Source organism: Salarias fasciatus, chromosome 10 (genome assembly GCF_902148845.1).
Source record: "Salarias fasciatus chromosome 10, fSalaFa1.1, whole genome shotgun sequence".
Lineage (NCBI taxonomy): Eukaryota > Metazoa > Chordata > Actinopteri > Blenniiformes > Blenniidae > Salarias > Salarias fasciatus.
The window spans coordinates 8,849,899-8,875,435 of NC_043754.1; the positions used below are offsets into that span (position 1 = coordinate 8,849,899).

Consider the following 25,537-nt stretch of genomic DNA (forward strand, 5'->3'; position numbering starts at 1 on the left):
GCTCTCAACATATGATTAATGCTTTAGCTTCCTATATGTCTGCGTTGTTGAGATGTTCCCTTTAATTTCTAACACTCTGACTCGTTGTTTGTCTACAGGGAGCCTTGTTGCAATCTAACAGATGGAGAGGATCGGGATCATTACTGGAAAAAATCAGGATATAGTCTTGTGTGATCAAAATAAAAGGAAGGGCCCCTCTGGAGGCTTGTCTAAGCTAAGAATAGTAACAACACATCAGCCCCCAGATCGTGTGAACTAAACGCGGTGATAGAAATCCAATAGAACCGGTTTCAAAGCTCTCTGCAGCTAACTATCCTACTGTACCTACCACTGTGGCACTTGCAGGAAAAGGGAAAAAAAAGAACCATTCCAGCAGCACAGATGAAAGCAAAGGAATATTCTGCATCCACAAAGACGTGGATTATTTTGACTCAGATTTATTTAACTTGTTTTTCTCTGGCACTGCACAAATTTGCATTTGTCAAGGTAACTTTAACAATAAAACAAAGTGAGAGGATGACGGGAGGAAACGGCACTAAATCATTCAACACCAGAGCATGATTCAACAATGCAGATGATTTTGTATGGGCTTAGTCTTGACCTTCATATATTATGTTTTAAAACCCAGATTATTATTTCAATTTATTACCTGAGATGCTATAGGTCACCCAGGTTTAATTCCACAGTGCAGCAGCTGCGTCATACTTTAGTTTCTCATTGCATCGTGTTTTGTCCAGTGTGAAAATTAAATATTAGTGTCAGTCTTTCACAAGTAACAATGTAAAACACAAGTGGGTGTGCACAGATAAATGGTTAGGATAGAAGGATGGATCAGATGAAGGAAAACGGAGCACTTCAGAGCTGACGTTGTTTTGTTGTATATTTACATCTTAATCTTGTGAAATAGGTAAAGTCGCATGGTAACTGCAGCCCAACAATTTTTTATCTGTTTAAAGGAGACAATCACTCACGCACGCTTTTTAACTCAACATGCATGTGTTTGGTTTGTGTGAGGAAGCCAGATTATCTGCTTGCGAAGGAATTCTGCAGGGTGTTTGCATGTTTTAAGCAAACACCCTGCTGAATGGACAGAAATTTAAAAGAGTGCATTCCCACTCCACCACTATGATATATATACTGGTACGTTATTTGTACCTCAGTGAGGAAAGGCTTGACATTTTGTACATTTTGGCTTGTTACCAGGTTGTACAGACATGTTTGTGTTCCCCGGTCCCAAATTCAGCTTGCATTTCAGAAGTTGTGTAGCATAAGCAGACACTATTGACTTGTATGGTTTTCTTTTTTCTTTTTTTTTTAGCCTTGACACTTTCCCGCTCACTTTAATCTTGCATGGTATGGGTTTTTTTTTTTTTTTTTTTTTTAGTGACCGTAGCAACCTGGTAGAATGATTTTGGCCATAGTAAGATGATTAGGTGTTAGATCCGTCGCTGCATGCCTGCTGCATACAGACCTCTGGAAGCTGTTGTGCTGCTTACACTTTTTGTGTCTGGTTCAGGAAACCAGATACAAAACCAGGCAAGTTGCACGCGGCACCGGGAACCAGTGGGGAAAGGGATTTAGATGTGTCGCCAACAAGTCTATGTGATTATTGAGAAACTGCATGAGGGCTCAGCACGTCACCATGAAGAACGAGATTTGTAATGTAGAGATGTGGACTCAGTACAACTACACAAAATGTGGGGAAGCCCACCAGCCCCACTCCCTGAGCTTACGTATGATAAGCCGCAACTATCTTGTCTTGAGCTGCCAAGTTGGTGTGTAACAGGGCCTCATCTGGCCAGAGCAGTGAGCTATGACATTTCACCCCCCTGCCAAGAGGATCCTTCTTCTATCTGCTTTCTTCAAAGCCCCCGTGGCCTGTAAGAGTACCATCAGCATGCAGCAGTCAGCTGAGGGTGATTGAATTAACCGACACAAAATGGATTCTGCCTGCTCAACCTGCTGGACAGATGAATGCATCAGTGGCAGACGCTGAATCCAGGCAATGTGAGCTGGTGTTTGATACAAGCTTTCGCGAGGATCTTGAGGCTCAGACAACCATTAGGATAAACACATTCTCCCGCTACATCAAATGCAACTAGGATGGCTGTAAAGGATAACAACACCCCCAACCCTGGTGTGTTTTTTTTTTCTTTTTTCACAGTCTCTAAGAAAAGGTTTCTTGTTTCTGTGCCGCATCAAAGGCAGGGCTTAATGCCTGACGTGCATTCACTTGTTTTTCCTAGGAACAGGCCGGTGGTATCTAAAGTTTTAAGATGCTAGCTTGAAACTGGAGGTTACCTGGAAGGAGCGAGTTGAGGAAATTAATGAGAAGCACTTTCTTATGGTTGCAGCAGGCAGCCCTCAAGCATGAGAAAACACAATACCATGAACTGCATATAATCCCCTCCCCGAACAACATTTGCCCCAGGAATGCAAATGAATGTGTTAAGGGCTAAGTTACATGGCAGAATAAACATCCGGCAAAGTCCTAAACAACAGCGTCAGCCATTAGTGTTGAAGATACGTTCCGATGCCGGGCTGCCCCAAGGAGAGTTGCATTATGATGAAAAATATTCTGCAACATTAACAGATGTTTTAACCATTCAGTGCACCCATGGCAAATCACACGTACAGTTTCAGGGTTGCTTGCAAAAGAAATTCCACTTTGTGAAAACGTAACAATTGTGAACCTGCATGAGAAGTTGTTGTCAGATTTACCAACAAATTAAGAAATTCTGAAAATCGTGTTTTTTCAAAAGTGTGGAAGGATGAGCCCCTGTCTCAAACCTTTCAGTCGTTTCCGAATCGCTTCTGTTGCTCCTGTTTTTCCCACAGCTTGGACTTATTGACGGATCGTCTCTCATATTGCATTTTTCTTTTTCTTTTTTTCCTCCCAGTTCAGATTTATTTACTCTAATGCTCTGATATGTTTGATAACTTCCCCCACCACCATGTCCAACTCCATCATGTCAGATTTCTTTTTTTTTTTTTTTTTTTGCTTGTAGGGGCTCAAGGCCCCATCCAATCACTCCAGGGCAAAATAAAGCAGTAATGCAGGCAAAACCGTCATTTGCATGTGATGTCCCTCATGTTATTAATTTTACTTGAAAAAATAGGCATGCAAACACTGGTATCTATTTGCACGAGAATGCAGTTTAGCACACTGTGCACCAGGTCTGAGTAAATCAGGCCCTTTGAGTGTTTGGGTATACAGTGAGCAAAAACCCATATTTGCAACAAGCCTGGAAGATGGGTGTGGGCTCAGCCTCAGAGATTGACTCATTGATTCCCTTCAGACCTTGAGGCTGGCTTTGAGAGCCACTAGGCAGGTTTCAAGGGCTCTCATTACCGACACGTACATGTAAAGCTGCTCAATGCCAGCTGAAGCTGGCTGCAGAAAAACCCTAAATTGAGCTCTGCAGTAAGGATGATGGATAGCCTTGTCCGAGATACAGATGGCTCCTGCAGGGGGTCTGGCTCTCCTTTGGGACAAGTCAGCTGGGCTGAAACCCACATGTTGACAGCCAGAACCTCTTTACAGTGTAACATAAGGCACCACGTAGTCCTCGATAACAGCTTGGAGGCCATGCACATATCAAAGATGTAGCACTCGTAGCACACGATCAATAAAGCAGCTGAGGAGCGCTCCAACATGCATGCTATCCATTCCTGCTTGTGATGCAGTTCCCTTCTGGAAACTAATATTGCAGCAAATCACTCTCCAACTTCTTTTATTTTTCTGGTTTTACAGGAGCATTTCAAAAAATATACAAGAGTTATTTTTTTCCATAATTTAACTGAAACAGTGAAACTTACATATTTTATATTTATAACACATACACTGACATAATTGGGTTTTTTTCTGTTTTGTAATTTTAATCTATACAGTAGGGAATCAAAGCTGAAATATCAATACATTTTTTCAAACCTTCATGTTGCGATTTAAAAATGCTGTGAGTGTAGAATTATCTGACAAAACTCTTAACTTTTTAATTATATTCTGATATTTTGAGATGCTCCTGTAGGTTAGAGCAATATTCAGTTGTAAAATGTAGATCAGATGTCACTCTCACTGCTTTATGACTTTTGAATATTTATGCTATATTATGTGTGGCTGAATTGCTCGAAAGGGCAAAAAAGTGTTAAAATGAATTAATGCTTTCTTACTGAATGTGTTATTGAGGCAGACCAGACCAGTAAAAATGAACTGCACCACATATGCTTCTCTGCACACTGATGCCAAATGTACATAAATAACATAAGCACTGCAGGTGCATTAATTCCGCCTAAAAACTGATTTCATCTCACAAAATGATTAGATCATGCAAAAATACTGTCTGCACTCAGAGTATGGCTCCCGCATTCTCACAGTCACATCAATACAACTTAAGTTCCAGCGCCGCTGTGTATGAGGAGGGTCCACGCTGTGTGTCACTTTGACTGAGAGATCAGGAGGGTAGCAGGTGATGAAGTGCATTTGTGTGAGCGCGGGGCTCTTGGGTCGCATGTCTTTGTGCCCTGCCCTTTGAATAGGCTTTGCTCTCGCCGGTCCCGCCGGCCCCGGCTCCCCTGTTGGTACAGGTAGGGCTAATCACAGACCGTGGCTCTGGGTCCACGCAGTCGGCTCTGAATAAAACATGCAGCGAGAAATTTAATCAAGAGAGGGCATCTGTGGCTGTCTCTGGCTGCTGGTACCAACACTCCAGCTATTCACCACATGTGTCCTCATACTAATGACAAGCCTAAAAGGAGGCAGAGGGCAACCTCTTTTCATAATCAAAGTGTTTTTATTCATGACATGTCTATTAATTAGTTTGGAATAGTCGGCAGCATGTGCTCAGGAGAATTTAAATTGGCTGAAGAGGATTTGCCCTTTCTCTGTTGAGCCAATGATTTCTTGGCAAGTCTTTATAACCAGGGAGGGACAAAGAGGGGGGTGAGAACGGGAGAAGGAGATGGAAAGGGTGGGTGGAGGTGTGTGTGTGTGTGTGTGTGTGTGTGTGTGTGTGTGTGTGTGTGTGTGTGTGTGTGTGTGTGTGTGTGTGTGTGTGTGTGTGTGTGCATGTCTCTCTTTCTCTCTCTCTTGCTCTCTTTTTCTCACTTTCTCTCTCTATGTGTGAGTGACTCATGGAGCCTATAAATCACTGGGGCCTACAAAATTGAAACTGTCAGTAGTCTTTGCCTTGGTATCCAACCAGGGTGTGTATATTATTACAGAAAACATAAACACAATTCAATCTCAGCTGTGTGCTTGATTTGTGACATTATCTAAAATAGGCTATGTAACTCCGAATTGCATTACAATACCACGCGATAACCATAAGAAAGTAATTATCATCTTTGCAGGATTGGCTGTTTGTGTTGTTCAGTTTCACCCAAAGAACGCCAGAGAAAAATGGAGGAGTATCCATGAAGACTCTCTTCAACTGGATTAGGCAGAAAAAATTGAATGTAATGTAATTTTTCCCAGAAACGATATAATATACTTATACAAATACATAAATAGGATTGTTTGAAAGGAACAACACCCCGGAGAAAAGTAATTACAAACCTTATTGCTTTATGGGATTGCGTGTTATCCTTTTAAAAACCTGCACCAGTGACTCTAATGTATTATTCAGCTGTAACAATTGGCATGACTTCGATAATTAAATGTCTTCTCTCTTGGCTTAATCTCCGTCATCTGTGTCTAACCTCTACAGAAAAGAAGAGAGAGGTATTAATGTTCATTTATATCTGCCGTCATTAAAACAGTACTCCAACTTATGCGGCAGTACAACCTGGCACAATGGCATTTATCTGCTCCCATTCAAAGCGTGAATCAATGACAGCATCCAATTCAAAACCACAATAATGGAACCTCATAAACAAACTGTCTCTGGTACAGTTAACAAACAGGCGTGCAGTATTGACACTTGTCAAGGCATAATCAGCGTTGATGTTTTAGTCATGGTGGAGGATGAAACAGGAAGCAAATTGTTTGCTAATTCTCATTTCACACTCCCGATGTGAAATCAGCCAGGCACGCAGAGCACCGGTTCCTCTACATGCACAATGGCCTGGCTCGCTGCATAACACCAAATTATCTTTCCCCGGGCTTAATTATTCATTAGGCAAACATAATTAATTTAAGAAGCTTCTCTCACAGGAAGTGTTTCAAATAAAGGCCAGAAGGACAGCTTTCTGCTTAATCATTAACTGAACCCAGAACATGGCCAAGAACCTAAAGGGGCTCGGAGTCAGAGGAGTCAAACTCATTTAGGCTCAGGGGCCACAGGAAGGAAAATCTTGGGCTGCACTGGTAAAATTACAGCAACTTAAGCAAGAAATACAAACAAATTTAAAAATTTTCCCAATATTTGTCGCTGATAGAAAATCTAGAAAATGTTCACATTGAATACATTTAATGCAACAACCTAATTTTCACTTTAGATTGATGTATATTAAAGCCTGTCGCGTGTCAAAATGCATTTTGATGCATGTTAGCTAGCTTCACAAAACTGGGATAAAAGTGTGAGATGTCGCAGTCATTTTTGCATCACTGATCTATCAGTAATGCATTTCTGGCTTCTCACGTTTTCTCACAATTTTTTGAGTTTTAGTGATGCTTTGCTACATCTACTCGTACTGAACCTATGCCCCTAGTGGACCATCTAGGGACTGCATTTAGACAGCAGTTAATATGTCCTTTGTTATCATTATACTTTGCGAAGTTGGACTGGACCTGCTTCCAGGCGGAGGCAGCTAACAAAATATTTCAACAAAAGCAGATTTTTCTTCAAATAGTATTCTGTTATTTATTTCTTTTTTCTAAAAAATGATATCTTGTCTGATTTTGAATTCTTTGCATGAATTTGAACACACCTCTATGAAGATGAGCCAGTGTTACAGTGAAAGCATAAAATCAACAAATGGTATCAGTTATCAATAGAGAAGAAATCACATTAAGCTGCCCTTCAACTCAGGGCAAACACAGAGAAACAGATACCCACAAACACATACGTATCTATGGGTAATTTACAATAACCAAGCCATCTCACATCATGAGAATCTGACACACCCACAGCAAAAAACAAGCAAACCCCACACAGACAGGCCAGGCTCAGATTTGATTTGTGTGAAGAACTCTGCTTTCCGTGCGAGTTTTGGCCTGTGGGGCCCATGTTTGGCACTGAAATGACAAATAATCCAGTCAAATTCGGACAAGCATCATTTTCCAGGTTCAGCCTCAGAAGCAAAGATATCATAGAAAAAAAACATTTGGAATATTTAAGGAGCAGCTTCAGTTTCTTTCAAGTCCTAACTTTCGCACATCATTTAGCAGGTCTTTTTATGGCGCCTGACGGAGTGATGATGCTCCATGTGACCATGGGGGATGTGAGACTTAGATAGGAGGATTTCATTCCACAGCTCTTCTTAGCCGATATATCTCCCACCCTACACATTTCCCGGGGAAAAAAAAAAAAGAGGAAAAAAAAATACCCTAATTACACACACTGAGTACACAGACACACACGCACCAACTTTGCCCTCTATTCTCCTCCTTTATCTTCCCCTTCCTTCACTCAATCTTCCCGCCTCTAACGGAAGCATCTTAGAGAGAGGGAGCGAGCTTTGATGTATCTTCTTCGTGATTCTGAGCTTTCAGATCAAGGGGCTGTTTGTCTTCAAGCTCACCAAATCCTCAGACGGCCTGAGACAAAGAGCAAACATACTGAAGTGCCTTTCCACATCCATTTGCGTAATGGAAGCTCTGTCTGTTGGGTTTGTGGTCTTTTTTAACCATGTTAACCTCAATATTATTATTTTTATTTGTATTATTACTATTTAATTTATTTTTTTATGATTATTACTTTGTTTTCACCATATATTAGGTGCTTTAATTGAAGCACTAAGACATTTGCCAAGGGCTCTATTAGTTTTATTTGGAGTAAAGTTTCTTTATGGGATTACTCTGTGCTAGTGAATAAACCTCATTCATATTACCATGGAAACAACAAGATCTTTTTTCTTTTTTTTCTTTTCTCCCCGAGGATCTATTAAAACACTTCTATTCTGAGGATCTTTTCATGAGTCAATGAAAAGGGTGAATATGACACTATGTGCTTCGTCTGGCGGGGCTGCGTCTTGGTCAATAATTTTCATTTCAGAGGTTTAAAAAGCAAAACCATAATAGAGGAGGAGACGGATTGTTTTGGGTCACAATATGTTCTTGAGACAGAGGATTTTCACAATGTCAAAATGGGTTTCAATTTGTGAAGTTTATAAGGTGTGCAGCAAGAATTCTTTGAGGTTTGGCTCTGGAGGAGAGCTTGAACCACATTATGCCCTCCAGCCCCACAACTCTCCAGCTATTACTGTTACTGGCTGATGATTCATGGGAAGTAAGAGGCATGACTCTTGTTGTGGTAGCTGAAGCCTGTTAATTTGAAATATTGGGTGCATCTCTATATATAGTCTACAAATGCCACAACAGTTTTCTTTTTTTCAGTAAAGCTTATTTTATAATTATAGTTTATGTCATGACTGCCGAAATGAAATTCATGCATTTTTTCTTTCTTTTTTTTATGTTATTTAAAAACAAAACAATCAGACTGGGAGACGGCATCCCAACTGAATGACAGTTTTTTACCTGCACTGATCTCAGCAGAAGTAGCCTGAACCACACTTCGAAAGCCATTGGAACATATAGCAAAAGTTAACAATTACCTAGACTTTGTTGCTGAAAGGTTAAAGGTCAAAGTGACTTCAAAAAGTTCCACCTCAGGAGCTGTTTTCAAAAAAAACTGCGTTTTAAGTGGATCCGAGCACCGTTATGTAAGTAGACACCCTAAAACACAACAAAAATTTTCCATTTTCATATGAAGATGCATTTGCATAAACAAAGCCTCAATACAAGTAAAACATATCTTTCTTTTTATACGTCTTCAATAAAGTTTGACTTATGATGTTTTTGTACAACATTTTTTGTGCCGCTGTACCTGCAAAAGTTATTATAACACGATGTTTTTCCTCTCTCCACAGCGCGACTGAAGAATCACTTTTCAGTATGAGATCAGTGTGACCAGCTAATCTTAGTAAAGCCTCCACTTTTTCCCCAAAGTGACATGTAAATGCAAATCATTGGTTTAAAACAGAAAAAGAGAAAAACGTTTGCAACCCTCGAGAGTTTGTTTGAACGTGTATCTTCAAATTTGTCTGCATATTTGCCTTCATAATCAGTTAGGACAGACTGGATTGTGCCGCGAAATGAAATGCGCACTCGCAAATCCCGCTGGCTTATGGGGTGACAAATCCAACTGGCTCTCTCTTATCTCTGCTTTCATTTACAGCCCAGTGCAGTAAATGCGGACAAGTCGGTAGATAACTTTCCCACAGTTTCACAAGGTTAAAACACGAGGGTGGAGAGGAGGAGCACGAGACACCCGCACAAATGGCAAAGGATACTGAGACAGAAAGTTCACATACAGGCAATAAAAGGGAAGGCTGGAGAATAAAATGACTCCAAAATCACAGCAGACATTTAATCCAATTTCCTTGGCAGTCAGAGCTGTGTAGAAAAATCACATAGTTGTTTGTCCCCTATAAAAGCCTGCACGGATGGCTCTATGGCATCCAAACAGGCAATTGCAAAATACCAAAAGAAGAAGAAATCAATAATCTAACAAGAAACAGACAGATTTAAAGAGAATCTATCACTGTAGAAAAGAAGTTAAAATCAACACAACCAAGAAAAAAAACATGCGCTGGAAGGCATGAAGCTGTTCTCTGGAGTTTTCATTTACTTCCAGATCTGATATTTAACTGCGATGCCTTTCTTTCATTGTCATTCTCTGAATCAGAGTTCCATTCCTTCGTGTTTGTGCAGTAATGTGAAAAATAAACCTAATTCTAATCCAGAATTACAATTTTTGGTTTTGACAAATTGATTCCATTCAGGAAATATCACAAGCCCAGCCTCTCAAGCATTCCACAGAGCATGCTTCATCGCACTCTCTGTATTCCCTCCATGGTTGTGAAACATTAAATACACTATAGGCTGACTTACACAACTTAAATTGTGTTACTGGGAGCTGCCTCATCCCTCCTGTCTCTACATTACCTTTCATCACTACCTCAAATGTGCATCTACATGCAGAGCCGGCGCTCCTGGAGCGGGGCCAGGGAGCGTCCCTACAGCCTCTCAGCAGAAACAGCTTTGTCAAACTCAGTTAGCCGCCTCCGAGGGGGAAACACCTCTTTCCACAGTAATACTCCAGCTATTCACATCATGCCCCTGCCTCTGCCTGAGCCACCTCATCAATCCACACAGCAACAAAGGTAAACAGCCTCGCACCTTCCAAACGCAGGCCCGAGCTGCTTTGTTGACACGGTGTATGTGCAAACCGCCCGCACAGAGGGCGAGCGACTCGCAGGACAGACTCAGCTTCATTTACAGAAGGTAATTGCACTGGAGCCAAGTGCTGCACTTTGTGATGAGATTTTTTTTTTTTTTTTTTTCTTTTCCAGCTTTGCTAAAACCTTCAAGACGCTCCCGATTTGTTTACCCGCCGAATGAAACTACTATGACAGGGACATATAATAAAGTTCACCTAAATGCAAACATGTCACCTTCAAGCAGGACTGGTCGCCGACACTGACAGGCTATTTACCAACTGCCCGGCTTATTGTGAACACCTGGCCATGAAATAACATGACATTCATCATGTCGGGATCATTTAACATGCTCGGAATGAAAAAACACTGAGAGATTTCAACATTTTCAGCATGAGATTTGTGATTCCTCCTGTCGTGTTTGTTAAGGTTCCAGATGAAAACGCTGTAGCTAATGTCGTCTGTCTAATAGAACGAAGACGATCTCATGTACTTTGCCTTATTTTTTCCTTTTTGTCTCAGTAACTCTGCTTTCGCTTTTGCACCCTCCCTGTCAAATTGTTTATAACCTGCTGCCTCAGTCGAGCCCAGGCAGAATCCTTGCCGTGAAAACACAAAATATTCCCTCACAGCTAAGATCATTGAAGATGCTCTACTCCTCTCTATGTGAAATATGCTACTCTTGTGCTATACGACGTAGATGTGATTTAGTCTGAGTTGGACGATAGGGAAAAGGAGAAAAACAGTTTGGAAAACAACCTATGCAAACGAAAGAAAGAAAAAGAATAAAGGAAATCAGTGTCACCCCGGGTGCAGAGATAATAAGAGACAGACAGTACTGGAGAGTGTAACCCAGTCATTATTTCAACAGCTGTCCTCACACATCGTAAATTCAGCTTAGCTCCTTTTGTCCTGATGAAAAACGCAGGATGTAGCGAAACATTTTATGCAAAATACAGCCACAGAAATGGAGAAATCCAGAGATGGGTGTGAGTGGTTGGTAGCAGTATGGACACTTACTGAAAAAAATGCCCCCAGATGATCTTTCTGAATATTTTCTTCTTTTTTTTCCCCCCAAGGCTGCTTGGTTGATAAACATCTTTTTTTCTTCTTCTTCTCCTTTTTTTTTCTTTCTGTTTTTCACTTCAGCAGAACAGGCTCGACTGAATTTTGTGTTTATGATGCTACTCATGTTGATAGAAAAAAGGGGAAAAAAACAGAGGGCCAGCTCAGAGCTCATCTGCGAGAAAGAATAAATCTTCTTTGGTTTGGCTCAGGCTGCCTCTCAAAGTCAGTGTTATTTACAATAAACAGACCATTAGGGCCAGACACATTGCCTTTTCCTCGGCAGGGGAAGCTGCGTTATTTATAACTGTCCAATATTCCTAAATATATGGTTGAGGATGAACTCATCAATTCTTTGAAACCAAATCATTTATAAGCAGCACAACATGGCAAAGTGGCTAATGTTGTCTTCCAGCTAGGATCTGTTTTTCCTCTTTGCAGATGTGTTTGTGGAGTCAGCGAGAATCACACAATCGGTTCATTTTATCCCCGCCGCACTCATGAAGCTCACCTGAAGTGTTTCTCCACCTGGACGAGTTTTCTTGTCACTTTTCTGTTTTTCTAAAGAATGCAACTTCGACATCTTCCACACCAATGTATCCCAGATTTATCCCAGCTGATTAAAGGCGTGTATGATTTACACACATAGTAAATTCACACCTACAGGCAAGTCACGCTCATCAGTTTACTTTAAATGAATGATGAAAAAAAACACTTTTAATACTTGGCAAAAAAAAAAAAAAACTGCTTTAAAATTAATGTAAAATAATGTGTAAAATGAATTATAATGGATACAGTGTACAAAGCAAAATTACATGACATTACAAATGCAATTTAGGATCCAAAGATCTGATCTCTGATTGTGACAAACAGAGAAAAGCTTAAATAACCACACAGCAGAATACTAATTGAGAACATGGTGCAAAAGAAATTGAAAATCAAAGCATCCTGGTACTAGATTTTAGAAATGACATGCCACTGTTTTTGCCAGTTCGTCATGAATTCTGTTTTACTGTGGTTTTAGTGAAAAACTGCCTGTTAGAGCTCTGTTCCGTAATCCATATCCCTACTACTTACTGGGGTCTTCTCACAGAGGTGTGATCATGTAGGCCTCATACAGGATCTCATTACAATGAATGTAAGCAGCTGGACAGAGAGAGACAGCAGCTCTGCAGCTCATTTATTGTTCCCTGAAAATTCAGTCGCCGCAAATGTTCCTGTTTCAATGTAACTCCACAGAACTCGTCAGAACAGCGTGTTCAGCGTCTCCATTCAGTTGCTTCATTTTGATGAGTCGAAACAGGAAATGAGTGACAGCTCATTTGAAAGACGCCTTTTCCTCACCTGTCCACCAGGTGTCCCTGCTCCCCCCACCGCCCTGACCTCCACTCCCGCGACTCCTCCCATTATCGTCCTCTGTGTCCCGCTGCCTGCCTCACAGCTGCACCTCCTCACTTTTCCCTTTTCTCTGACCTGTTTCTTCTTGCTGTTGACTTGCTGCCTTCCTGTCTGTTTGATTCCCGCTGTTACCTGTTGCCTGCCTGTCAATTTCTCCGGGTTTTCAAGGGTTTCTTTCCCTCCATGTTTACAGTAACCGCTTCTGTCATATCTACTTCACTCCCTCAGTCTCCCGCTCGACGTCTGCGAGCTGCAGTTTTTCTGATTTCACAAAGCAGCCGAGTGATTTCACCCTCCAGGCCCGATCGCACATATGCTTACATCATTAATACTGAATCATGGATGAAGAGCAGCGAAACACCATATTAAGTGGGTCAAAATGTTCTCGTGTACGGGCATAACCACATGTGAAACATCTGATTTTAGAGTCTAGACAAGCAGACACAAGTCAAATTCATGTTTCTTTTTTTTCTCTCTCTCTCCCTCTCTCTCTCCAAAAGGTCAGCGAGAACCATGTGATAAGGGAACAAAATAAATCCCCGAGAGGCTGAGAAATCAAGTCGGCCAGTAAATGGACATAATTCAAAAGTTAACGCTACCGTGTTAATGTTTGTCCCTCAACAGACCCCCTAGTTTCTGAGCGGGGTGAGTCATTTCACGTGCCTTACACCACACATAATGATTCACCAAGCATTTGCTGCTATACATGGCAGAAGGGTTCAAAAAGAGTATAGCTTCTGTATGCACTCTTAACACAACATAAAGAATTCTTTCAGTAGCTGCTGGTATTGTGGCTCCAGTAGCTGCACTTATTCAGACACCCTTCTCCCATTTCGATTGAATTCATGAACATCTCGCGCTCGCTCTTTACGTGGATGTTGTCTAATACGGCCGTCCTGCTGTTTACATGTTCCCACGCATTTAATTGGATGGACTGTGTGATGTGCACTAATGTGATTCACACAGAGAGCGTCCGCCCCACAGAAGAGGACATCAAAATAGTCTAATGATAGAAAAGGTTTCAAAACAACCACAGGAGATAGGCTGCAAGAGGAGTACATATGTTATTTGTTTATTACCTAATATCTTAAAATGTGGTCTCAAACATTCAGGGTGGGTCTTCAAAAGAGAAATAAAAGATTGTGGGATGACATATTCAAAAATGGCCATTAAAAAATATTGCTTTGTTCTTATGAACTGTTATTTGGCCTCATAGTTTCCTTTAGCATGAGCGTTATTGACAATATCAAGATCCATGTGAGTATTAACAAAACGAGACATTTATCTATTCATTCACTTGATCAGCTGTAAATTCTATGATTAATAAAATGGAAAATATCAATGTTTTTTGTTAGCCGCACAGCACTGGATGATACAGTGTTTAAGAAATGAAAATCTTATACAGGACGAAGACCAGCAGAGTAATCTTCTTAACAAACAAAAAAAGAAAGGAAGTGCTCATAAAGATAGATATTTATTTTTCAAGAAACAAAATTAACAAAAACATGTATTGTCTCAAAGGTATGATCTGGATAGAGAAAAATGAAATCTTGACAAACAAAATTTTTTATATCAATCTTTACATTTCTTCTTTTTTTATGGCTCCAAGTAAGTCTTCGCATTCATTGCTTAGTTGAGATCTGCACACAATGACCTGGGTTTGAATTTACAACCAACTTTAACAGGAACAAGGTCCTCAGAGAGCATCCTGGCAAGAATATGAGTCAGATCTCACAGAAAATTAAATAATTTATTACTTTGTATTGAAACTAACAAACCAAGGCATTAAAAAAGGTAAACCTCCTGGCGGAGGTAAATGGGAATACTGGTGTTTGCAACTAACTTAACAATATAATAATAATAAAAATAAACATATGAAAATATGAATTATGTTTTGTGGGCTTTCTGTTTCCAAACTATGAACAGTCGAGACTCTAATACCACTTTATATAGCAGCACAATCTTTATTCCATCTATATCCAGGCAGACATTTATGTGAGAGTCTACAAGGTGGATGGATATTATTCTTTTCAAAAGCTTGCCTTTCACAGATTTCTCAGCACTAGAGGAACATCTACTGCCCGTCTTTTCTGTTCTCTTTACTGTATCAAAGCAAAAAAAACCCAACCCGGTGTTAGTCAGACAACGGCAAATTCACACCGTTTCCAAATATCCAACAAAGAAATGGCGACTTGATATTAGTTATTGTTACAAAACAAACTTCACCTACTTCACCTCGTCACATTTAGCAGTTTAATTTCATTTCCACTGTGTGCTTCCGTGTGTGTCTGTGTTGTATTTTTTTAACCCATGCTGAATGGAGTCACTTCCTGTTTCAAATTAAACGCTATCCAGCACTAAACAGACACTTCACCTGTGAAGGGTTTTTAATCTGTTCTTGTTTAAATTCTCACAAAACAAAGCAAAGGGCCTGATTCATCTTGAAGAATCATTCAGGTTAATTTATCCCATGGCTCTTGTCTAATTTAACTCTTTTCCTTTCTCTCTGGAAACCTTGACAGCTTCCATCCAATCGCATCTCGAGAACTCCGGTATTTCCGACTGCGCGTCGTCTAAAGAGGCCTTGTCCGGTCTTTGTGAGGATGATCCCTCGCTGTCAGAATTCCATTTCTCTGTTTGCCTTTATAATTCGGAGTTAATCCCACAAAGTATACACAGGCAGGCTTCATGCGCTGAATATATGCACCTCCCCCAAGCTGCTGAGCCGGAGGTTAAAGCAGAAGTCAAACAGGGATTTTTCCATGTGATGATAAACTCACATTCGCTCCAGGAACAGAAACGACAAATGTAAGTATGAGCTGCAAACACATTGTTACTGTTACTGGAGAAATGCCACCTGTTCAAATGAAAGAATCTAGTTCTGTGTGTGTGTGTGTGTGTGTGTGTGTGTGTGTGTGTGTGTGTGTGTGTGTGTGTGTGTGTGTGTATGTGTGTCAGTTTTAAAGCATTATCATGATTTCTGGTTGAAAAATGTGTTTTAATGCATATTAATAAAGTAAAAGAATAGAAAGAAATATTTCTGGACAGTTTGCCAATAAGTACGACTATTCTATGCAAATAGTGTTTTAATATTTAAGATCGAAAGCTAAAACTGTAAAACGAGAACAGTTTTACCTTCAGTGCACCAAATGTTTCATTGGAAAAAAAAAATGAAATCTCCTGCAACGCAGTTGATAAAGCAATTGAAAAAGGTTACATTTGTTGACCTCTGCAGCAAGGCAAGGATATCTCTGCTTTCTATCTTTGCCTCGCTGTCCTTTGAAGGCACATTAAGAGACTTAAATAAAAAATAAAGATCATTCAAATGTCTGTGCTTTCCACTTGACAGGAGGTTGATTCAATCATCAACAAAAATTCCAGGGCAAAGGGCCAGCATTTAGGTTCCATTAGATTACGGCCACATTTACCTTGATCACAACGTCTGTTAGCCTGCCAACACATAGAAATCAGTTCAAACACAAACGCAGAAGAAAAAGGGACTTTTTCCTAATGTTGATTCAATATTATTGTTGGTATTTGCAAGAATTTAAAAGCAAAACATATTTGTCTTAATTTGTGTTGATTTCCATCTGATATTAAAAACATTTCACCATGTAAAAAAAAAAATCAGCTGAAGGTTTTTTAGAAAAACAAGGGTTTCTATTCAGATATTTACAACAAGATACTTGAGCTGTTTTAGATGGCATTCCGTCTTTGTTTTGCAGGCTGACAAACAGAAATTAAGAAGCTGAATGCATTGTATGTCTGACTGGTATTGTTTAGTCAACAAGGCTTTTCTTCCCCTCAACACGAAGCCGCTCAACATCGCTTCGGCCTCGATTTCACACATCATCTGAAAGAAATGTCAGAAATGCACAGGCCAGCTTTTACCACTAAAAGCTATAGCCCGGCAATCAATGATGTGGTCCAACAGAGCTGCTGCTGTTCCCCACTAAGTAATCCATTCTTAAGGGCGAGTATTCTTTTTAAAGGCTGCTCGCCGCTCTGACAGATGAGAATGGCCACAATGAGCTGGCTCTCCATCACCAAGGGAGAAGCGAAGGCAGACGCCAGCGTTATAACTGACAGACAATTGCCTGACCACCCAGCAGTAGCTCGGACTGACAATGTTCGATATTTTGAAGAAGGTGGTCGATGTAAGAACCTCTGAATTATACACAAGGTCCCGTGAGACACGACTTCAATATATCTCACTAGAGAGAACAAGGCTCACGGTCATATTGTAGTTTTCTACGACGCGCCTGTATTGTTTGGACGTCAGGTTCACGGAGTAATGGCAGATGGACACATGGTGGACGTACGAAACTTAATTGTAGCCGAGCCTGCAGTCAGTATGTTTTTGGTGCAGCTAAACTCTTCTTGAGATGTTTTTAAAATCATACATGAACAAAGTGTAAAACAATGTAAAGCTAAAAGTGAACAAAGTTAAAAGCAATAACTCTCCTCGGTGTCCTGTGCACTTTCACTGCTTGTGTTTGTCTTTGACTATTTTCAATTACTCGTGGAATGACTATCCCCTTCCTTGATCTATCCACAACATTGTTATCTTTCCCTGCTACTTATAATATGTTTACTCATCCTGATGAATTCAATTACATCTTTTCAGAGGAAATTACTGTGGGGGTGGCTCAGCCTGCCAGAGGTCAGCACTAACTGTGAATACTAAAACTACTCCCCCAAACACATTACACAGCCTATTACCTGCTGCTTTCCACACAGCACTCTCCGACCCTACATAAGCCTTTCCAGTGGCACAGATGAAATGCTTTCTAGATGGGATCTGGCGTGGAGAAGAGGGGAAGAGAGCTGGAGCTGTCCCTAGGCCTAATCGTTTCAGAGAGCCATCCCCACTGCAGCCGCAAAATACGCCAGTCCTGATTAGGGAGGTGTGTACACGGCCAGGCAGAGCGTAAAAGGTGCGGAAAGGAGGCTTGGCCTGGGGGAGGCGAGCACTGCTGACTTCCTTTTTATTTTTTTATTTTTTTTTCAGTCAACGACTGGTGGGATCGATAAGGCACAAGGCCAAAGGCAAAACAGGTACAAAGTAAGCTTGCAATGTAGTGCCTTGACAAAGTAGTAGACATCTCTTCATTTGGAGTTTTGCTACTGGGCTTCTTCTCGCTTGATATAAATTAAACGTGGATGGCCCCCCAATTCAAATTAGCCACTCTTCCAGTCCCATATGCCCTCCCTGATGGGAGTTAAACCCCTGCTGCCTACTTTTTGAAAGGGAAATATTATGGGCAAGGCGTCTTGCGGCGTCTGCTACGGAGAAAATTTCTCTCCAGCGCTGAGAATACATGTTGACAATTTCATTGTAAAGCTGTTACTTTAAATCTCTGAAGGGATGATTGTGTTGAGACAAAACACAAAGGCTGTTGGAAAAACCTCTCACATAATTATCTAAACGCTGGAAAGCCATTTCAGGTCCATCCAAACTGTCAAACTGATTAAACAGAGAGAATGTGAAATGCTATCAGGAGAAACGGCCGGTGGCTTCTGTGGGCCTATATATATATATATATATATATATATATATATATATATATATATATATACATATATACAGTTGCTCTAAAAACCTTGACTATTTATTCATTTATTTACTTCACCAAACTAAAGTTTCTGATGGTAAAGTATAACTCACAATTTTCTTGTGATAAGGATTTTAAAAATGACATATTTTAGAATAAAGCCAAAGATATTATATACATCAGTGATTAAATAGGAGGATTAAATAGGAGGATTAAATAGGAGCTTTCAGAAATACACACGATATTTGATGAACTCCATAATATTCTGTGACTCAGATAGTCTTGCATGTATGGGTTGGTCAGTGATTACATTATTCATATTACTGAAGCAATCAGCCATAAAGATGCATTTCAAGACAAGCTTGGAATAAAATGTTGAATTAGACGATGTTGTCAGTCATTTCACATTCTTATAAGTTTTCTATTTGAACTGTGTAATCTTCCAGATTTAGCCCGAGTGCAGCCCGATTCAGTGGACTAAAATATTCCGCTTCCTTTCCATAGGGTGAACGCAGCTGTTAGAGAAGCATTCTAAGCAAAACAGTGATGAAATCCAAAAAGATCCTTGCAAAAATAGTCTTTTTTTTTCCCTTGACAAATAAAGCTCCCCACTTTTGTGAAAGAAAATATATGAGGCAATGAGTCAAATTAGGATGCATAGAACATTCTCACGGAGCGAGAGAGGCATTTGCACATGAAGAGTTGAAAATGACTCGCATTCAGCCAAGCTGTGAGCTCCACCTAGGAGGCAGTGAAAGAGACCGAGACAGGCACAGAGAGGGGCTGAGGCAGGCAGGCGCCAAGCCTTGAAGAGGGGCATTCTGGTATAATGACTCTCATTTACCATTGACAGGCCTTGGGAAAGTTAAACTAATTATGACAGCACACAGATGCTGAATAGCCCTTGATGAAGTTAATAACTGGCAATCCAACAAACAGGTGTTGAATGATTTCTGTTTCCTCCCTTGGAATTATAGGATGTTCCGATTTTTCCAGCACACCGCTCAAAGCAGCAGTCTCCCCAAAAGCCAGAATTATGCTGCCTTATCCCCATGATCCTGGCAAATTTCAGGAACATTTGCGAATGTGAACAACATCCCCAACGATAGAATACAAAAAAAAAATCAAGTTGCGAAACCTGTAACATTTGTGGGACAAAGAGGGAGAATTACCGCTGAGTTGAATGAACACACACAAAAATGCTTGTTTGAAGTGAATGGAGCTTCCTGCCGCCATTGTGGTAACAGGTGTCAATACAAAAGAATCTCCGCAATGTGCATTTTTCACTGATCCAATTTGCACGTCTTATAATCTTAAGCTCATATCAGAGTTCCCATCAACTGGATGCTAAATTGGTTTTTTTTATTTCTTAAGCTAATATTCAAATCATGGACTCGGTCTGAGCAGGTACAATATTAAAATACTGACAATATCAGTGATCATATTTGACAAAGTGGTGATGCATGTTAGCCGGTGAGTGAGCTGTCACTTCGTGAAGTTGATGTGTTGAGAACAAACAAAACGGGTCAAGCACAAAGATGTGAGTGACTTTGACAAGGGCCATAATTGTGACAGCAAGACAACAATGTCAGCGCATCTCTAAAACGGCAGGTTTTGTGCTTTTTATATATTTTTTTTTATTTTCATTTTCTTTTTTTTTTTTTTTTGTATGGAGTAGCTAACAGCTCACAAAAGTGATTCAAGAAATAGCAAACACGAAAATAGCTGCAGGTTTTATAGACACCCAAAGGTTACAGATGGATGTGGAGAGCAGAGCCTGGCCCAGGGAGCATCTGAGGAGTCACACAGCTTAGCAGAACTTACTATTATTAATACTGAGAGTGCGAACAACGAGCTGAATTTTGGAGCAACACTGACCAACTGAGAAGACTTTTTTTTTTTTTTTTTTCCATAACGTCGATGGCTTGCTACTTTTGTGTTGTTTACCTATGAGAAAAATGGCATCATGGTGCACTTATGTGAGAGGCGAGGTGATGCTTTGGGCAATATTGTGCCTGGAAGCTTCCAGGCCTGTCATTCACGTGGACGCCGCTGCCTTGTGGCAGGCCATTTATATGCTCCTTCATGACTGTGATGGCTTTGAGCTGGTGAGAGCAACCCGGGAAAAAAAAAAAAAAATGTTCACCAACGATTTGAAAACATGACAAAGACTTCAAGGTTATGGCCTTTGAGTTCCATAGACCTTTATCCCATCAAGCTTTTGTGGAATGTCTTTGAAAAAACGTGAGTGAATTCATGGAGGCCATACCTCCCAACATTGAAAACTTTACATATCTGCAGGTGCAGGAGAGGGGGATGGGGGCAATACTCTGCTGTATTAAGTTTATCTGTAGGAGGATAAAATCTATCTCCCTCTTGGTGAGAAAAGGTGCTTCTCCAAGCAGACTGGGGAAAACACATGAAATAATTCAAGTGAATTAAAGTGGGGCTGCCAGCTCCCACAAATAGAGAGCGAACGTCATACAATATTCTCGAAGATCACACAGGGCACGCGCTATGTCTCACGCTGAGTCGCTTTTAATTATAAATTGAGTTGTCCATGTAGTTAAAGTAACAAGAAAAACAGCTTACAACGAGAGGAGATAAGAATATGCATAAAAGTCTGCAACTTTTATACATACATATCCTTATCTTAACTTGGCTCCCCATGGGAACCCCCCCCCCCCTCCCCCATCCCTCTGCTTTGTTCACTAATGGCACCCAGGTTGTGGATGATATTACAACAACTCGCAGTATGCCACTGAAGCTCAATAAAATGTAATTAATTTGAGACAATTTAGGAAACATAAAACCTCCTTTCCCCAGATAACAACTGAATATTGTTGACAGGCAGAGATAACGTGTGCGCATCCAGATAACAACTTCATGTACCACATGATGGCTGACAAAAAAAAACTCTTCTTCTGCTGATAAACAGGAAAATATTGAGCACAAAGATTCAATTAGAAATATATAGACTGACTTATTGTTTCTGTGTACTGGATTTCACATAGAATCAGATTTGTTCAGATGCAGTAAAAATCTGGTAACTTTATATAACATTTATTATATAGGAGAGTAAATGATATTCGTTAAATGGGGGGTAGGTTGAAGTTTTCCCTTTACAACCACCCTTATGAAAGACTGGTTGTAGTGAGAAATAAACTGTTTCTATCGACTGATTGATTTTATTTATTTGTTTGATTACGATTTTTTTTCTATATAACATGACTGAGTAAAATGAATATATCTGTTTAAAAAAAAAGCACAGAGACTGAAATAAGACGTCTTTCTCGTCAAATATTATTTCACTTGTCGTTTGATATCTCTGTGTAAAGGTGAAGGGGAAGCTATGCAAACTCAACACAGACCTTCTGAGTCATGCTCTCATTTCCACTGAATATAAGTAAAGACTCAAAGATGAAGGAAGCGCCTCATGAAAAGCACAGGACACATTTAGGGGCAATGCAATTAATTTGTCGTGTTGTTTTTGTTTTTAAAGTGAAACATAAATTGCTGAGAGGTGCTGAGCAGAATTTTAAAGATCCCTCCTTGTGTCCTTTCAAACAGCCTTCTCAATAATGTGATTAAAAAAAAATATTTAAAGAATAAGCAGCTTGAGAAATTAATTTACTGAGTAACATTATTTACTGCAACTACGCTCATTTCCATCCAAGCTAAGTTATCCTCATGTTGTCTGTTGGAAATTTCAAGTTTTGTGTGACTATGAAATAACATTTATTCAAAGCCAGCAGATTAGAATATCCAGATTGTTATAAATTATCAGTCTCTCCTCTATTGGCACGCAGCTTTGTAATCACAATCGCATGACACGCAACACAAGCATGAAAAGCTGAAGTAAACAAACAAAAACGTCTTTTTGTAACAGTGCACTGTTTTGGTTTACTGTTGTGTGAACATTTTATCTCTTGATCACTAGGAGTGTGAAGGACGCTGAGGCGAATGAATGTTTTAAAACAATTAAAATATACAGTACATAGAAAGATAAGATCGTGAAAAGTGTCAGACATTGTGTTCGGGGGCTAAATAAATCCTACAATCATGAACATAGCCTGATGTTGCAATGCTAATTGAGAGAGTGAGGGGCAATGCAAATTAACTCATAAAGAAGAAAATATGCAAATGACCCAGCAGTTAAGAAACAATTTTGTCCTTAATAATAAAAGCATTTGGCTCGTTGGTAATAGATATAATTTATTTCTGGAATTACCAACTGAAAACGATTTTTCACCACACACACACACACACACACACACACACACACACACACACACACACACACAAAGAATAATGGCACAGTTCCTGAAACCTTGCCATGAAAGAGATGGATGACTGTTTGCATTCCCCGCTAGGTAACAGACTGATATAAGTCCCCTAAAAACAAACAGGACCAAAAAAATAAGTTTAACCTGCCTTTAAATCACAGCTTCGATGGTTCGACTGAGTCTAAATCTTCAGATGATGACAAATCATCAAACGTCCAAGAATTACAAGCTGAAAAGCCTGGGAGACCGAACTGTGGTAGAAACATTTGCTGGCTTAGCAACAGCAAAGAAATTCACTAATGGGAGCTGTTAAATTTCATTTTGCCCTAAAAATCATGCTCTGTGCATTTTCCCCTCTCTCCCAAGAGTTTCAAGCGCTGAGCGAACAAGGCAGGTGTGTTCTGGGGATGCCGGCAATTGTGCCTGAGAAAACACCGAAAATGCACTCTTCTCTGCACACAACTGCCCTCTATTCAGTGTGTGCACAAGTTGATTAACACTGAAACAATAAGAACATCCTCGGAGTGGGTTAGGCTACAGCACAAGTAACTTGATTTGAACTTCACTTATATAAGGTGGAGAATTTCAATACTGTAATAAAGCAGCACCTCTCCTCTATTAGATATTCAATCAGTAGCTGTTTTGTTGATGGTGTAAAATATTGTTGCAGCCACCGGTGCAGAATTGCTTCTCGGTCCTCAATGGGTTTGCATATAATGACTAAACCAGCCCAGGCAATAAGAATTCATCTTCATACATATTACATTGTTTAGTAATCACTTTTTCCTCATAAATATGTTCAATTTTAACGTGAAACGGACAGCTCCCATAACAGGCTTCATCAAAAAAAGATGAGGAAATTTGTTCAGTTTGCTTGAATCCATTTAACTTGATGATAAATAACTTTCTTATTTTACACTGCAGGCTTCAGTAACTGAAAGAGACTGCATGCTTCAACTGTACTGTCTTCATAAATCCTACTTCAACAGTATCCCTTCAGGTGTGTGCTGTGTTTATCAAATTAATTTTTTTTTTCCAACATATTTATGAAGTATTAGTCATACCTTGCATACTGATCAGTTTGTATCTGCATCACTTTGGAGGTAACTTGACAAAAAAGAGATAAACATCACCTTCACAGGGGGTGATAGGAAAACTGTGTAGACAAGCTGGAAACACAGATATTCCAACAGAAAGCATAGTTATCATGATGAAGAGAGGGCAGACGCACACCAGAGAAATAATTAGGACAAGGCCACTGTGCATGAATCCGTTGCCGCTTCCCACAAGCACTCAACTGTGTCAAACAGCTTGGTCAATAATCTTCAGCAATTCCCGAGGATTAGAGTCTTATTACCGAGCACCGTCTGTCACACAGACCTCGGTGCCCAAACAAGTCACTTCCTGACTGTTTGCTCCGGGTTTCAATGAACAAATAACCATCTCACCACCCTGCAAGAACATTGATCACATCAGGCTGAGTTGGGTTCATTATAGTTTGTGGATGTCTTATTAAGTTCACTCCTCCCCAGAGGTTGTTTTTCAAATTGTTGTGAAGTCACTTTTGTGTGTGTGTGTGTGTGTGTGTGTGTGTGTGTGTGTGTGTGTGTGTGTGTTAAAAACATTGTAAAGCTGTTTTGTGGAAGTTGTCAGTAGGTTGTTATGTAATTGACTGAGTGTTACACACATTTCACCCAGTGGCGAATTGAGAGGTTGAACTTTTTATTAAACATCTCCTGTGGACAAAAAGAAACCACGTGGATTTGTCTTTTTGCGAACTATTAATTACAATTTGCCCATTCAGTTAATACAACAAGAAAATTAAAAAATCCTGTGCACACTAAAGTCTGCAACTTTGTGGAAATATACTGACAATCTGACAATCAACCTTGTGAACTTTAAGCAAAAATAGCGAATCGTGCGTGTCGATGCGCCAAATTCACACTTGTAGATCTGACATTCGACATGTTTTTTTTTTTCGTGTGTGTGTGTGTGTGTAGTTTAGCACACGGAGACGAACTGCGATCTGCACAAAAGTGCGTGCAAGACCTCCAAGTTTCTTACCTTGTGGATGTATCTGAGCCACGGCGGCTGCAGCGAGAAACAAAGCCGCCAACAGGCTCTGAAATTGTCGGTCTCGTCTCGTGCACATGTCTCCCAAAGTCGAGGTCGCTCTCCGCGTCGCTACGGTGCACGTCCTTTGGTTGCAAAAATGTATTTAAAAAATAAATAAAAAATACTTCCAGCGGAGAAAACAAAAAAAAGCGAGCAAAGCGAGGAGCTGGTCGTCGGGTGAAAACGGGAACGGAGGCGTGCGGCTCGTCTCCCGGACTTCCTCAAGAATTCTCGGAGTGAAGACGGTCGAGAATAATCAAGTGAAACGCGGAGGTCCCTTTTTAATTTGGAGGCTCCGTAAGCGGATTCCTGTCTGTGTGAGCTGTGGACACATGGAGAGAAAGAGGAAGCCGAGGCTTCAGCACCGCGGACAGCTCCTAGCGTCTGCTGCTGGAACAGCCGCTCAAAGTTCAAGTTGGAGGAGTCCTCTTCCTCTCTCCTTTCTTCCTCTCTCCTCTCTGCTCCTCCACCTCTTCACGTCCACCTTTCAGATATATCTGTCACGTCGTCATGAGGCTTTGCAAAAAAAAAAAAAAAAAAAGCTGAAAAAATGATTGTGTCCCATGCAATGAAATCCCATTTTTACAAGACAAAACAAGTTCACAGTTTTTAGATCAAGAATTTCCAGTGGAATTATTTTCAACAATTACATCAAGTGTTATGTCTTGCATTACACAGCAAATTATCAAAATGATTATTACAACTAAATATTTTTAAACAGTTCATAATTATGCAGCAGCA

At 40.2% G+C, this 25,537-nt stretch overlaps 1 protein-coding gene across 2 annotated transcripts in view; it reads right to left on the reverse strand.

Annotated features, from left to right (window-relative positions):
- LOC115396064 (seizure protein 6 homolog) overlaps window positions 1-25,181 on the reverse strand; it is a 102,138-nt gene extending 76,957 nt beyond the window's left edge. For both annotated transcript variants that reach the window (XM_030101824.1, XM_030101823.1), the window contains exon 1: window positions 24,746-25,181. In XM_030101824.1, coding sequence (XP_029957684.1) covers window positions 24,746-24,833 — 88 coding nt within the window. In that variant the 5' untranslated portion in view covers window positions 24,834-25,181. The remainder of the gene's footprint in view (window positions 1-24,745) is intronic.
- Window positions 25,182-25,537: the final 356 nt, after the last annotated feature.